Below are 16,561 nucleotides of genomic sequence, written 5' to 3' on the forward strand. Positions count from 1 at the left end.
CGCTGGCTGCCTATGGGTGCTTACATGCAAGGATATTCTGTGCAATAGCAAGCAACACAGGCAGGAAACCAGTCGCAGAAAGTTGCACGATGTGTGAATCAAGCAAGTGGCCAGCTAACTCACTAACCAGCCATTTCTCAGATCCTGTTAACTCAGTTCCTACCAGCGAAAATACGTTCACCGATCAGAATTTTTAGCCTCTGATCTCATCGACGCTACATTGGGGAGGCACCATGTGGAAGTCAGGGAGGTAAGTGCAAGGTGGAGGGGTGGGAAGATTTTTTTACCCAGGCTTTCCTTGCACACACCTAAGTTTGTTCAGAGCAGCTTAGGAGCAGATCATCTCCTCTCAGCCACAGGAAATTCATTGCTTACTGGGACTGGAAGAAAGGAAATAAAAAGTTGAAACTTACGAGACGAACTTCACAAAACCATAGTGTCGTGTTATGCACAATGTGCATTAAGTTGATTTTATTCAAGAAAGGATGAACTTCAAGGAAAATACAGGAATTCTCATAATACACAGAGGACATAAGTTAGATCACATAGCAGAAAACTGTTTGAAGAGGTTTACTTGTAACCATATTTCCCAATCTGCTTTGCAGCTAGACACAGTAACACCTCTCAATTTTTTTAGATCAGCTTCTTGGTTATCAGCAGAGTTCAGGGTTATAAACATCAAGTGTACTCATATTACGAAACTATAACTAAAAACAAATCATTTCAGGAGAAAAAAACATAAATATATGTGATGCACATTAGTGTAACAAAACAATTTTTGTAAACATTTTCTCAAACATAACGTGCATAAGATAGAGACACTGCAGTCATACAACAAGGGTTATTTGACTTAAAAATAAAGTATTAAAATTCAAAATTAATTATAGGCATTTTCACTAAATCTAGAAGTATTAAAACTTAATGTGTCGAAATTATTCTTCAAACATAAAAACGTAGTGGTTTTGTAATACTGTTACACCACCTTGGCACTTCTCATAGGTGGGAATTGCTAATCACAGACTCTGCTGAGACAGAGGATTACTTGTAACTGTCATCATGACCTTCAACTGTGTTTTTTTTTTAAATCCAAAAAAATTCTGCTGACGGTAAACCTACTTATGTCAGGAAGTTCCTACCATTACTTTTACAGTTCCTAACAGATGAAATAGGAGAGATATTGCAAATTATTCAGTGACCAGGAGCTGCTAGAGGAAAAGATCACAGTGACATGAATGAATGAAAAATTCCCATGGTACATCTTTGATCTCATTGTACCACTACTGAGAATATTTCACTGTAGAATTAATAGTTGTCTCCACTGAGAGAACTAAGCCCTGTAAAATGTTGAGATCCTGTGCACATAACAGCATAAGGCAGCTGTCTACAAAGTACCAAAAAAAATTTAACATATCATAGGATCAATATAATGCTATTGTGCATTATTACATCACCAGTATAGTATATTATACACTATAGGTATCTCAAGTAATTGAGTGACAGTTCAACAGATTATTACTGTAGACACATTTGTAAATGTCTAACATTTGTAAAATAAAATTCTGTTTACAGCGATATTAAAAAATCTTTCCACAGCTGGAATTTTGGATCTAAATATGGGAAGATATACTGTATTGATAAGCAGTTTTACTACATTCTTGAAATTAAGTGTTTTAGTGCATTGCATCTTAAATCAACCACCTGTTCCCTACTACATATACAGTTTACTCTAATGCAACAGAATAGCTTAGTAAAACTATTTTCAAACTGCTACTTAAATCCAATTCTGGCTGAGTAACAAGAAAAACTCAATCGTTGCTATCTGCACATAACTGGAGGATTACAATTATGTGTCCATCTCGGTCAACCACATTTAGAACAGCTGATTACTTGCCTCCATTTTCTGCTTCTAACCACAACTGACTACAGATCTGTCAGTTTCTGCTCTCAGCTGGTATTTTCCAATTATTAAAAACAGTTGCGCTGTTTGCCTGCTAAAACAAGCTGTAATTTAACCAACAGTAGACAAACATTTTGATCATAAATTTGGTATTAATAAACTTTAAATTAGACAAAGATGTAAGTTTCAGATACAAATAACATTAAAATGACTAAACCACCTCTTTTTTTCCTTTCTTAAACAAATGAGGTAGGCAAAACAAATTTTTAAAAAGTAGTTTGGGAGATTTACGAGTGCAGGATTTGTTAAACTGCTTTTGCACTGCTACAAAAAAGTCAAACCTTGGAGAGGCAGCTATAATACTGTAACATAACCAAACGTCAAGTTTCTGGTCTGCCCCACAAAGCCATACAAATCTGAAAACCTTGTCCTCCGCACAAATTTCGATTGACTTTCATTTTTAAAAAAGTTTGAGAACACAAGCAAAACCTGATATACAGAAAATGACCAAAAAACACCCTCCCCTTGCAAAGACCAACACGATTGCTCTCAATCTGTCATTCACATTTCAATAAAAAAATCCTAACTTGCATTTTCTTTCTCCTGAACACTCCGTCACCTTACAAAAGAAAAGTCACTTCGAATGATATACATTTAAAAAAAAATCAGATTCCCCTTTCCCATTTAACATATTTCTCTACTGTCAGCATACCACTGCTTCCACTTCCCATTTGCCTGACCACATTAGAACCAACCTTCTGCACTCTTAGGGCTCTTTCTCAAGCAAAAAGCAGTCATCTTAAGTCAAGGGACGCTGTAATTGAGATGAGGTGTTTTCTTCTATTCTAGACTGGCTGTCACCTGACAGTAAAATTCTAACAGCACCAGTGGCATTGCGTCCTCTTTACAGTTCACTTAATTTCAGTGACAGGTTTAGGCAATGCATTGCATCAGTGCAGTTTGTTCTCCAGTTGTTAGTTAATTCAAGGTTTCAAAGATCTTGCGAAGACTCTGGTTGCTCTCAATGCATGACTTGCTTTCCTACCAGCTGAGAAGTGAACTCCTACCAAGAGTCATGAAGTAAACCTGGCTGCTTCCACCAGAACGGACTGAAGCAAAAAAGACCTTTTAAGAGAAAATTGAACATGTGACAGATTTTCTATAGCACAAGCAGAAATTGTATATGTTTAAGCTTAAACATAAATTTATATGCCTCCCCTCATCCACTTAAAAAAACCACAAAAATACATACCTTGTCATTTCTTTCACAAAGGAACTTTAATCGTTGCGCTCTTTTGTGCATAAATACACCATCCAAATGTCCAGTCTCTACTGAACGGATTTCAATGGCCTTTTCTCCCCAACCCATAATCTGATTGGATCGGATATAAGCTGATTAAAGACAAAAGGAAAAACATATCAGAATTTCAAAATCAGAGTCAAACTTCTGTGGTCATCTATCATGGATGTAAAACTGGTACAGGACTCAACGCTACTGTAAGCAGCACTAAACGTTCATGAAAAATATGGGGTTAGCAAGAAATGAGAGGGTGATTTAAACATAACGGGAACTTACTGCCAAATGATTTTATTTTTCTAGTGCCCCCTGTTTCTTTTGTGTGAATACAAGGACTTTCTTTAGATTACTAGTGATACTCTGATGTTACTTCAATGCTTTTGATCACTCCCAGTATCTAATAGCACCCTTCCATAAATGATGCTGAAAGGTTTGAGTCAAGATATGCTTTAACCCAGTAGGAAATCATAGAACCACACAGCACAGGAGGTCAATCTTCCTTTAAGAGTATCCAATTAGCCCCACGCCCCTGCTCTTTTCCCATAGCCCTGCAATTTTATCTCCCCCATCAAGTATACATCCAATTCTCTTTTGATAGTTACTATTGAATCTGCTTCCACCACTCTTTCAGGCAATGCATTCCGGATCATAACTCGCTGCATTAAAAAAATTCCCAGATCGCCCCTCTGGTTCTTTTGCCAATTATCTTAAATCGGTGTCCTCTGGTTACCAACCCTCCTGCCAGTGGAAACAGTTTCTCTATCAAAACCCTTCATAATTTTGAGCACCTCTATTTAATCTCCTCTTAACCTTCTCTGCTCGAAGGAGAACAATTCCAGCTTCGCTAGTCTCTCCACATAACTGAAGTACATGCTTTTTAAAGCAGAATTTATTTTTGTCAAATATAAATCTATATTTAATATTTTATTTAAAAACTATGTCTATTTTGAATTATTTAAAAATTCTAGTCAATGCCCCCACAAATATCAGCAAGATATAGTGAAGTAAATCTATGCAGCTGTCTCTATATAGCCCCTACCACAATTTGTAACATTTGTTTTTTGGAAAAATCAGTTGAAATAAAAATCATAATGACAATGTGCAAAGAGCAATCTGTTTACTTGAGCTGTAAAATTTTATTTTTTTCCCAAACTTTTTTAAAAAATTAATAAAATGGAAGGACTCTCTTGATGGCTCAGCAAGCTTACCAACTGAATAGCTGAGGAACACAGATCAGGCAGGCCCAGATTTAAACTCCAACCTATGCTGAGCTAGCTGATCTCAACTGAGCCAATGTCAGGGGTGCTACAATTGACTTCAGCACCCTGTATTAAGCAGCAGCATAATGGCCCCAGTGGTCAAGCAGTCTGCTTATAACTAAAACATGAATGGTCATTTGAGTGAGACACTCCTACCAGGAATCAGTGTCTTTAGGATGGGAGAAAAAATTGGCAGGACAAATTTGCATTAAGAGTTCAAAAATAAATGATGTTATTTGGTTATTGGCATAAAGTCTATTACAAATGTTCATAAAAATGTTTTTCAAACACAACTTTGTTATTGATACCCCTCTGATACGGATTTGGTAAACAATATATGGTTCATGCATGCAATTTTACATTAGATCATTCAAAAAAACACAGGCTGTGCAGGGTTGAGGTCCCAAGTTTTATTGTAATAGATGATCTGATACCATTGCAGCAAAGTCTTCTGGAAAACGAGTTAATCCTGAGGTAGAAAATATTGTGAAGATGTTGGCAGCCTAAGTGTTGTGAGCTTAAAAAGTGGACATTTACACTAGAAAGAGTAATAGACTGGTGTTAATTTTTTCCAGATTAAATGAACAATCAACAGACCATCTGCAAATGTAAAGATTGGGATGTAGAGCACAAATATATATAAATGCACATTTTAAACAGACTTTCATAGAGATGAATGAGAAAAATTTCAGTTTTTAAAATGCAATCAATTAAGCAAGATATAAACTGAATGAGTGACTTGCTTTAACAGTACGACACAATAGCAGCGTATTCGTTCATGCCTGTGATTTTCCTAAAGATTGAGCTGGACCACTGGGAGAAAGGTATTACACAATTTTAAAAAAAGACCAAATCATCCTGGGTCATTCCCGTTTGCTTCCTAATAACAGACATTACAAAGTGGCAGTAACAGAAGGCAAAAGGTTGGTACCCACAAAGTAGAGAACACCAGTTTTTGAAAGCTGCACGATCAAATAACAGACATAAATTTCTTAATCTCTAGCTTTTTAGTGAATTAAAGCGATATTATGACAAAGAAAGCATTACACAAACTGTTGGTTGCTACCACATTCAATAATGCAAAAGGATAAAATGAGAATGTGGCATAAGTTCAAAAGAACTTAAGTTATTAATTTTCTAAGTGTCCTTTTCAGAAGGCAACCTGTTCATTTGTTACCAACTAATTTCAACAGGCATCATCTTGTAATAAACCATCATATTTACATACCGACAGATGTAGGCATCTCTCCCCACTGTAGAACCACATCTTTAGTAATTCGCCCATACGTGTTAACATAGACTCCTTCATCCTCATAGCAGACCAACAATTCCATTCCGTCTGTGTTTGGAAGGATGATAATCGCATGTGGTTGGATGCTGCTTTGGATCTGCCAGAAAACAGCTTTCAATTTAGTCTACAGCACTCGACATCAACGGTAATTTCAATCTAGATATTTTTACTTGATTTATCGTAGAACCAATTTTAACTGCCTACTGTAGCTTCATTATAAATGGCAATTACTGGAATATTTTACTGACGTATACCTGCATTGTTTAATGCACTCCCACTTTTAAAGATCTCTGTATTTACACCACTAGATCTTGGTTTCTTCGCAGTTAATTTAGGGCATACTTCCTTTCATTGTTCTTTTCCCCATAATATATTACTTTATATTTCTCTGCATTGGAACTGCACCTGCAGCCTACGTTCCTACATTACTAACCTTAGTCATCCTGCAAACTCTTACATTCTTTCTTAGTTTGTTATGCCTCTAATTTGATATCACCAGCAAACTTTAATATAATTCCTGTTTGTCCAAGTCCACATCATTTATATTGATGGAAAACAAATTAGGTCCCAGCACAGATCCGTGGAGTACATCACTATCCACATTCCACCACTCAAAAAATACATCCATTTATCCCTATTCTCTACTTTCTGACTGCTAGCCATCCCTCTATCCATATAGTTACATTCCCTTTAATACTGCATGTCCTCTCTTCCATAATAGGTCTGTTATGTGGCTTATACATACAGCATAGACTATATTTCCTTTATCTATGCACATTGTTTGCTGTTAGTCTTTAACATGCATCTGTGGCAATGGAGAGGAAGGGGCTGAAAACTGGTCGACCAAAAAAAATGGTTTTATGGGTGTCTTAGAGCTTCTGATAGTCAGAGAAACACAAAACTTTGAAACTCCATCTAAATTCTTGTGGAAGTATCAATGCATTTCAGTCACTTGTAATCAGCCAGAAGTTTAATGTTGACAGATAGTATACACACATTTCTGAAATTAATTTGCACTATCCTGCATCAAAGGACTCAACTATTGGAGGCTCATTGATACTTTTTGGTACTGTGAGTTTATAAAACACACATTTATCTTTTAAGTCCTGGCATTCAGATTTGGATCAATGAGAGTTCAAATTCTATTTTACAATAAGAAGCTTATTTCCATAATTTTGATATTCTTTTTTGAAATTATGACAGGTGTATATTCAGAATTTAAAGAGTTTGTTTTAAGATACAGCTTCATAGCTTTTACTAATCCACAACTATAGTGGGACAAAATGAATGGCCATTTTGATCACCTTAGATTCTTCTTAATTGAAATTAGACTCTGAATATTAGTGTATGAGTTAGCACTTCTGTTAAAATATTGAACAAAGGAATTTCATACAAATTGTTAAGCATTTGAACACTATTTTAAAGCCTCATTTCAAGACATTCATTTTAAGATACTATTTTGCACCTCCAAAAAAAAAATGAACATAATCTTACATGTGTTGGTAGATAAATATCATAGACCGTCCCTGAGTCCACATCAACCGCATGGAACCCAGCGCTGGAGCCATAGATCACTTTTAACCTTTGCCCTTCCTCCACTGTGAGATCTACCAATAATGGCCTGTGCAACAGGTCTGTAAATGACTGGAAGAAAAAAAAAATGCAAGATTAGGCACCACTGTGCACTTCATCTAATAATTCATAGGTACATTTGCAGTAACTTCTTTAACCTATTGTCTAGCTTCAAATATTTTTACTTGTGCCGATAAACTCTGATAACATTTTCCAAAAAGTTACACATGGCTCAAGACTTCTAGACAGTGAATGAAAATAGTACTCTGGATGTAGAATTACTGCTGTTGCTGAGTATTCTACTGATATAAGACAAAGTCTGACTTGCAGTTACAAGCACTAGTTGAGTCAACTAAATGTTTTTACATGTTTATTGCCCATAAATGGAAACATCTTGAAGTAAGAACTACTTTTTCAAGATGCAGCATGAAACATTTTTCAATTTGCATTTATTAATAGATGGTATGATTAGATGAGCAATACATTCTTGCTCTGAAAGAACCTGTATTAAAAATTTTGTTCTTCAGATGTGGATGGCACTGGCAAAGCAGCATTTATTGCCCTGAAGGAATTAAGAATCAACGACATAGTGTGGGACTGGTGTCATGTGTAGGCCAGACTGGAAGGGGTGGCAGGTTCCCTTTTCTGATGGGCAACCCAACCTGTTGGGTAGAGATTAACATGGAGGAAGAGTAGGTGGGAAAGAATTACATTTCCACTTTACCAATCAAACTCATCTTATCCTTAATCTTTACAAGTCCATAGATTTATTTAAATAGCTCCTGTGCGATTGTAGCCTACATAATACAGTATACTGCACATTATCTGTACTGTTTAGGTATCAATTTACTTCAGATTATTGAGATTTTGAATGGTCAGAAACACTTCAGCAAATGGTTTTGGAATCAAATTCTACCAGACACATCTAAGTTAACACACTCAATCCATTAGAATTAGGACTCATGAACCCAAAGGACAAATGGGCGATCTAGTCTGACAGCAAGAGGTGGTTTGCTTTGCATAAAGCACTGTTCCTTGTCCTGCACTTTAACCCCACCTATCTGTAGACCTATTTTTAAAGGGTGAAGCCATTTAGTATTTCTAACTTAAAGCTCTTCATTTTGAAGGCAGCTACTGCATTATCAGCAGAATCATGTGAGTTGAACCCTCTGTGCTTTGGGGAATTCTGGGTTTTCAGTCTGACTGCATGAACAACGACATATCTGAGTGCTGGTTTGATTTGGAGCGTGTCCTGAAGCTGAAATCAGAAAGAGAGATAGGGACGAGTAGGGAGAGCACAAAGGGGTGCACGATGAATAGGAGAGGTTATTGGGGGAGCTCAAAAGATGCACTGTGAATGAGAAGGACAAACAGAAAGGACTCAATGGATAGCTTCATGGTGGTGGAGGTGGAGGGCGGAGGAACAAGAGTAGGGTCTGAAAATTCACCAGAGCTAAAGCAGAAGGATGGTTTTCTGGGACAGTAAAAATAACCCTGAAAGAAATACACCATTGCTTCTCAGATATCACGATCTATTCAAAATTAATTTTACATCTTCTGATTATAGTCAACAAAATGCCCATGAGGCACATACGTTTGAAAAAAATAAATTGTAAACAGTTCTCCCAACGGAGGAACAAGCCAAACTAATAAATGGTTGGTTCGCCTTACATATAGTGCACACTGTACAGCAGCTGTGATAATGGTAAACAACTTGTGCATAACTAGCAAAGAATATCCATGTCTGCTTTTACACTGTGTTGTGTTCATTTTTCCCTATTTGCCATGCAATAGCGGAGGTCATATTTGTACAAAATTACCACTATTGACATGACAAAAATTTTCCAAAAACTACAGACTATGGCAAACACTTTCAGGAGTTACCACTTACCTTAAAGGCCATAAATTTGTGGTAAGGCTTTGGTGCCCATGCATAGACTTCCACTGAATTCTTCAAAGCAATCACTAAAAACTTGATCCTCTCGTATTTTACTGGAAAAGGAAATTAATTTTTTAGCATTGTATCGACAGAAGTAAAACATCTGCAGCTAACAGTAGTTAAATAGGGTTAAATGGGGTAACTAATTCAATTACCGGGCTAGCACGATGCCTTGACAAAATTAAAAAACAGAACATAGAAATGTAATAGAATAGATAAATAGGGTTGAAGAAATTCAAAACAGTAAAAATAGAGGGAAGAAAGCACTAAGTTGTAAATATCTTCACAAATTAAAAGTACTTCCTTGTTATTGATTGTTTAACAACTGTGGAAAACAGTACCCAGAAAAGATTTCATTTTTACTTTGAAAATTTCAGTCTAAATAGACAAAAATGTCTTAATTAACCCTTCAACCCTCGAAGCTATATCTATATGTTTGTCCATCCTGATTTATTTTAATCTCACTATCTCTGTTTTTATTTAAAAATTGATCAGCATTTTGTCAATGCAATGGATTCAATAACAATCTGACATAAACCAAAGGAAAAATTTTAAGACAATTTTCTAACAGTTAGAATTTAGCAATGTTCTGAGAGCATATGCAACACAAAACTGCCAGTGAAAAGGTTAAAGGTTTCAACATAAACCAGCATATGCATTTTAAAGATATTCAGTCTGTGATGAGAGGAAGTCAGTCAGGAATCTCTTAAAATGCAGTGAAATACTTTTCATATATTTAGCAACATGATTTGGAATGCACTACCTAAAAGGGTGGTGGAAGCAGGTTCAATAATAATTTTCTAAAGAGAATTGGAAAAATAATTGAAGGGAAAAAATTTACAGGGCTATGAGAAAAGAGCAGGGGATAGCTCTGGCATGATGCACTGAATGGCCTCCTTCTGTGCTGTAACATACTGAGATACTATGAATATTTTTATTGTGTTACAAAGAGTCCACAGCACAGAAACAGGCCATTCGGCCCAACTCGTCTATGCTCGCATTTATGCTCTTCATGAGCATCCTCCCATCCATCGTCACCTAGCCCTATCAGCATATCCTTCTCTTTCTTTCTCTGTCATGTGCTTATCCAGCTTCCACATAAATGCATCCAAGCTATTCGCCCCAACTACTCCTTGTGATAGCGCGTTCTACATTCTTACCACTCTTTGGGTAAAGAAGTTTCTCCTGAATTCCCTATTGGATTTATTGGCGACTATATTATATTTATGGCCCCGAGTTTTGGTTTCCCCCACAAGTGGAAACATCTTCTCTACGTCTACTTTACCGAACCCCTTCATAATTTTTAAAGACATCTATTAGGTCACCCCTCAACCTTCTCTTTTATAGAGAAAAGAGCCCCAGCCAGTTCAGTCTTTCCTCATGGATAGAGGATTGGCTAACTAACAGAAAACAAGAGTCGGGATAAAAGGGTCATTTTGAAAATGGCAATCTGTAACTAGTGGGTTGCCACAGGAATCAGTGCTGGGGCCTCAACTATTTACAATATATATCAATGACTTGGATGAAGGAACAGTGTCTTGTGGCCAAATTTGCTGATGATACAAAGATAGGTGGAAAAGCAAGTTGCGATGAGGACAAAGTGTCTGCAAAGGGATATTGACAGGTTAAGCGAATGGGCAAAAATTTGGCAGATGGAATATAACATGGGAAAATGTGAAGTCATCCACTTTGGGAGGAAAAATAAAAAAGCAAAATATTATTTGAATGGAGAAATACTACAAAATGCTGCGGTACAGAGTGATCTGGGTGTCCTCGTACATGAAACACAAAAAGTCAACATACAGGTGCAGCAGGTAATCCGGAAGGCAAATGGAATATTGGCCTTTATTTCTAGGGGGATGGAGTATAAAAGCAGGGAAGTCATGTTACAACTGTCCAGGGTGCTGATGAGACCACACCTGGAGTACTGCGTACAGTTCTGGTGCCCTTATTTAAGGAAGGACATACTTGCATTGGAGGCAGTTCAGAGAAGGTTCACTAGGTTGATTCTGGGTATGGAAGGGCTGTCTTATGAGGAAAGATTGAACAGGTTGGGTCTATACTCATTGGAGTTTAGAAGAATGAGAGGAGATCTTATTGTAACATACAAGATTCTGAGGGGACTCGATAGGGTAGATGCTGAGAGGATGTTACCCCTCATGGGGGAACCTAAAACTAGGGGGCGCAGTCTCAGAATAAGTGGTCGCCCGTTTAAGATGGAAATGAGGAGGAATTTCTTCTCCCAGAGGGTCGTGAATCTTTGGAATTCTTTACCCCAAAAAGCTGTGGAGGCTGAGTCATTGAATACATTCAAGGCTGAGATACAAATTTTTGATCAACAAGGGAGTCAAAGGATATGGGGAAAGGGTGGGAAAATGGAGTTGAGGTAAAAATCAGATCAGCCTTGATCTCATTAAATGGAGGAGCAGGCTTGAGGGGCCGAATGGCCTACTCCTAGCTCTTATGGTCATAACCTCTCAGTCTGGTATCATCCTTGTGGATCTTTTTGCACCATCTTCAGTGCCTCTATATCCTTTTTATAATATGGAGACCAGAACTGTGCACAATCTGCTTTTCAATTCTATCCCTTTAGAAATCAACTCCAGTGCTTGGTTTGCTTTTGTATGGCCTTATTAACCCGTGTCGCTATGTTTAGTGATTTGTGTACCTCTAGCCCTAGATCCCTTTGCTCCACTGCCCCATTTATACTCTTATTATCCAAGCAGTGTAAGGTCTCTTATTCTTCCTACCAAAATGCAACATTTATGGACCATTGGTTTCATATTAAATCTCTTTGTCACTCCACATAGATTACTCAAACATACAAATTAAGCAGATTAAAAAAAGTGTAATATTAAAATTCAATTATCAAACTTTCCTCAAGGTATTTATCATCTGAAAGTGTGATTTAGAACTTCTACCATAGATCCTTCTATGTATCATATTTATGATTGGAAAAAGTGTTGGAACATTCAGTTGCGATATTCCTTTGTAAAGCTAAAGATCGAAACAAGAATGCTGGAAATTATTAGAAGGTTCTAATCCCGAAACACGGTATCTTTTTTCTTTTCCAATGATGACGGACTGCAGTGTATTTCCAGCGCCTGCTGTTTTTCTTTTTTATGGTTCTTAAAGTTTACCACCCACGTGTAATGGGGGGAGGGGAGCAGAGAGAAGAAATCACATTGCACTTTCAATAAGGAAGTTTCTCAATGTTTTTCAACAAAATTTAAAAATCACTTTTGCTTCTCCATTTCTTTCACATCTGTTCCCCAGCTACAGGGCAAGATGTATAACCTACTTCTGGAGCTCTTCCAATGTCACTTTAGCCATACACTAGAAAGTGCACAATCCAAGGGATCAATTAGCTGTGCAAAAAATGTTGAATCACTTAAAAAATCTGAAAAGTGATATATTTTGTGGGTGCGCAAACCAGATAGATACCAGAGGATGGAACCAGATAGATACCAGAGGATGGAACTCCCAGCAATTTTTTTTATTCGTTCATGGAATGTGGGCGTCGCTGGTGAGGCCGGCATTTATTGCCCATCCCGAATTGCCCTTGAGAAGGTAGTGGTGAGCCGCCTTCTTGAACCGCTGCAGTCAGTGTGGTGAAGGTTCTCTCTCAGTGCTGTTAGAAAGGGAGTTCCAGTATTTTGACCCAGCGACGATGAAGGAACGGCGATATATTTCCAAATCGGGATGGTGTGTGACTTGGAGAGGAACATACAGGTGGTGTTGTTCCCATGTGCCTGCTGCTCTTGTCCTTCTAGGTGGTAGAGGTCGCAGGTTTGGGAGGTGCTGTCGAAGAAGCCTTGGCGAGTTGCTGCAGTGCATCCTGTGGATGGTACACACTGCAGCCACAGTGCAGCGGTGAAGGGAGTGAATGTTTAGGGTGGTGGATGGGGTGCCAATCAAGCAGGCTGCTTTGTCCTGGATGGTGTCGAGCTTCTTGAGTGTTGTTGGAGCTGCACTCATCCAGGCAAGTGAAGAGTATTCTATCACACTCCTGACTTGTGCCTTGTAGATGGTGGAAAGGCTTTGGGGAGTCAGGAGGTGAGTCACTCATCACAGAATACCCAGCCTCTGACCTGCTCTTGTAGCCGCAGTATTTATACGGCTGGTCCAGTTAAGTTTCTGGTCAATGGTGACTCCCAGGATGTTGATGGTGGGGGATTCGGCGATGGTAATGCCGTTGAATGTCAACGGGAGGTGGGTTAGACCCTCTCTTGTTGGAGATGGTCATTGCCTGGCACTTGTCTGGTGCGAATGTTACTTGCCACTTATGAGCCCAAGCCTGGATGTTGTCCAGGTCTTGCTGCATGCGGGCTCAGACTGCTTCATTAGCTGAGCATGAATCGACTCTTGCAGGAGAGATGGGAGAATAATGAAGAAAATTTGATTTGAAAGCTTTTTCCATTGAAGCACATTGAGAAGAATGAACTTTCAGGGCTTAGAGCAAGGGGGAGGGCAAGGAGAGAATTTAACATTATTCTGTTAAGGAAACATCCAAATACTACTTTCAGAAGGGTAAAATGTTTTGAAAGCTGATCGTTTCTAGTACGGATTAATGAAGTTATAATTTCTTACTGGGGAAGATTTATTGAAAGCCTCCTTTATGAACTGGATAATTATTCCATAGTAAGCATAAATTGTACAAAACACTTCTACTGTGACATTTTGTTTTCCACAAAAATATTCTCACTGTAAGGTGGGGGTTGGTTGAGCATTATTGGCAACTTGAAAAGAAGAAAGTAGAAAGTTCAAGATAAGTTATATTAAACAATCACTTCAATTTCAAATGGATACATTCTTGATATCAATTCAAAGAATCTCCAATCCTAACAGCATGCTTCTCTGCCTCTTCAGGATGTGTATGCTTCAGCAGAAGTAGACTGCATTTTTGTCAAAAATTCCAACATTTGCCATTTCCTGTCACTAAAAAAATTAAGAGAATCAGCTAACAAAAGCTGGTGTTCTTCTCACTAAAGCTCTGGTTTACATAAGAATTGCTTGGTGATAATAGGCCAAGGTCCATCTAACTCATCTTCTACCATCCTGGTAGTCGCATGATACAACGATAATATAGTTTATAGCTAATCATTTATTTGATCTGTGATCCACATTCAGCCACTTATAAAGTGAACAACGTAACATTTTCACTATAATAAGTGCGGTGTTATCTGCTAATGATAAGGTTGCAGTATAATACAAGCTGGAATAGGGGAGATCAAAATGTTTGTAGCAATTGACTGTGACATACACTTTAACTCTCAACATAAAACATGCTGGGACATCGATCACCACCATAATAAATCTACTGCAAACTGGTGTCTTAGCTGCTCATTAACAAAACTCTTATTACCCTGAGCATTCACCAATATGTAGAGTAATTTAGTGAACAGATCAATTTACCAGCAAATATTCTGCATATGGTCAGTCATTGTCTGAGTTTAGATTGTACATTTTTAAATTTTAAAAAAAGCTTCACCATCTTACTACCTCAGAAAACCAATACATTACACCTTTCTCCATTAGATAACAGTTGCAAGGTTACTAAATAGGATTTTTATGTCTCTTTTGTCAGACATGCCTGTAGAACCACATGACAAACTAACAATTACTGAATTTGTATTTATAGGCTTCAAAGTGTCAAAATAATCCATATTTGTTTACTCTAAATGTCAAATTTCTATGATGTTAATAGAATTTCCCCACCTCCCCTTCAGTTAGAGTAAGGACAAGGACTCTCAGAAAAGTGCTATAATTAAAATTAAAAATAAACATCAACAAGTTTTAAGTTAGTTTTACTTTGCAGTGAACTGAACCTCCAATGTTTCCAAGCAGATTTTGATACAGCAAGTTAAGTCAATGATAACTCTGCAGTCGTTACAGAATTAAGTTTCACCCCATACATCACTACATAATGCAGTGCCGACTGTAATGCAGTATGTTTCACCTTCTGTTTTCTTCTGCAATCTGAAATGTTAAAGCCTTCTTTGAGAAAGGCTGAAGTATTGATCAGTGCTAAATTCATAGGCAGTTTTGTGCTGTAATATCTTATTACTGCAGGTACTAATGTGCTTTACACTATAACAAATAAAATTATATAATAAGTGTATATGCACTCAGCTCATACTTCTAATACAGCGTTTCCAAAACTCCATTATGCAATCTGTTTTGAAACAGTTCTGATAAAATTTCACCAATATTGGGTATGAAGAGGCTGGGAAGGGTAATACAGCAATAGCATAGATTTTAAATATTTCTTACAACCTTCAGCTTTCATTTCATTGGACACAATGTACTTGCAATCTTCTGGTACAATCAAAAAGTTAAACGGTATATATAAAAATCTTAAATGCAATACAAATCTCTAATTTCATTAAATCTTCACTATAGTAAACAAAAACATACAAAAATCATAAAAACATGTATTATATCAGAAGTTATGATGCATTGAGTCTGCTTAGTGATAGGCTACATATGCACCCCCCCCCCAAGCCCCACTTTGAGTTTCTTGCTTCTGTCCCACAGACTACGTACTGAGTGATTTTCATTTCAGCTCCTCTTGCCCACCCTTCTGTCCTCCCGAGAACTTTCTTTTCATATTAACTTTTCTGCCCACAGTCGCAGACACCCCCTCGACCTTGCTCTTTCCTACGGCCTCTCTACTCACTTGGTCTAGATCGTAGACAAGGCCATCTCCAGCCACTTCCAAACATCCTTCACAACCCACATTCCCCTACCCCTTTCCAACCTCACTTCCTTCTGCGTCTGCTCTTAAAGACTCTCCCCCACCAAATAACTTACAACTGCAATTGCAAACTCCAGACTGCCTAGCCTTTGGCCCTCCATTTACCAAGATAGAGCTGCAGCTGTCCATCTACTCAACCACTTCTTTACCTCCGTCTTTGATGCCCTTATCCCCAGCAAAACCTTTACTCTCTGCCAGTCGCCATCTTCTGGCATGGACCCATCTTTGCTCCCTCAAATCTAAGGCATGCAGACTTGAGCCTATTTGGTGCACAAATGATTTACCCATCCATCACCAGATTTGGCTGGACCACATCAAGCACTATTAAATCTCCCTTGCCTACAACTACAGAATCATCCTGGAGAGAAAAGATACCGCTGGCTTCCTTTCTCTACTACTACTAACCATTTCCTTAAACCCCTCTTGCCTGCCCACTCACCTCCAACAAATGCCAGGAGCTCATGGACTGCTTTGCTATCAAGATTGTGACCATTCATTCAGCTGCCTCTGATACCTCTCCCTCCTTTCCTTCCCCACCAAGCCAAACCT

The 16,561-nt window shown here is 38.0% G+C and overlaps 1 protein-coding gene across 4 annotated transcripts in view; it reads right to left on the reverse strand.

Annotated features, from left to right (window-relative positions):
• Positions 1–439: 439 nt before the first annotated feature.
• Positions 440–16,561, reverse strand: part of LOC137322955 (mitogen-activated protein kinase kinase kinase kinase 4) — a 308,879-nt gene continuing 292,757 nt past the window's right edge. For all 4 annotated transcript variants that reach the window (XM_067986215.1, XM_067986216.1, XM_067986214.1 and 1 more), the window contains 5 exons: positions 9,208–9,308; positions 7,239–7,388; positions 5,682–5,841; positions 3,150–3,289; positions 440–3,022 (listed from right to left, as the gene is read on the reverse strand). In XM_067986215.1, the coding sequence (XP_067842316.1) occupies positions 2,939–3,022; positions 3,150–3,289; positions 5,682–5,841; positions 7,239–7,388; positions 9,208–9,308 (635 nt within the window). In that variant the 3' untranslated portion in view covers positions 440–2,938. The remainder of the gene's footprint in view (positions 3,023–3,149; positions 3,290–5,681; positions 5,842–7,238; positions 7,389–9,207; positions 9,309–16,561) is intronic.

Source organism: Heptranchias perlo, chromosome 6, assembly GCF_035084215.1.
Source record: "Heptranchias perlo isolate sHepPer1 chromosome 6, sHepPer1.hap1, whole genome shotgun sequence".
Classification (NCBI taxonomy): Eukaryota; Metazoa; Chordata; class Chondrichthyes; order Hexanchiformes; family Hexanchidae; genus Heptranchias; species Heptranchias perlo.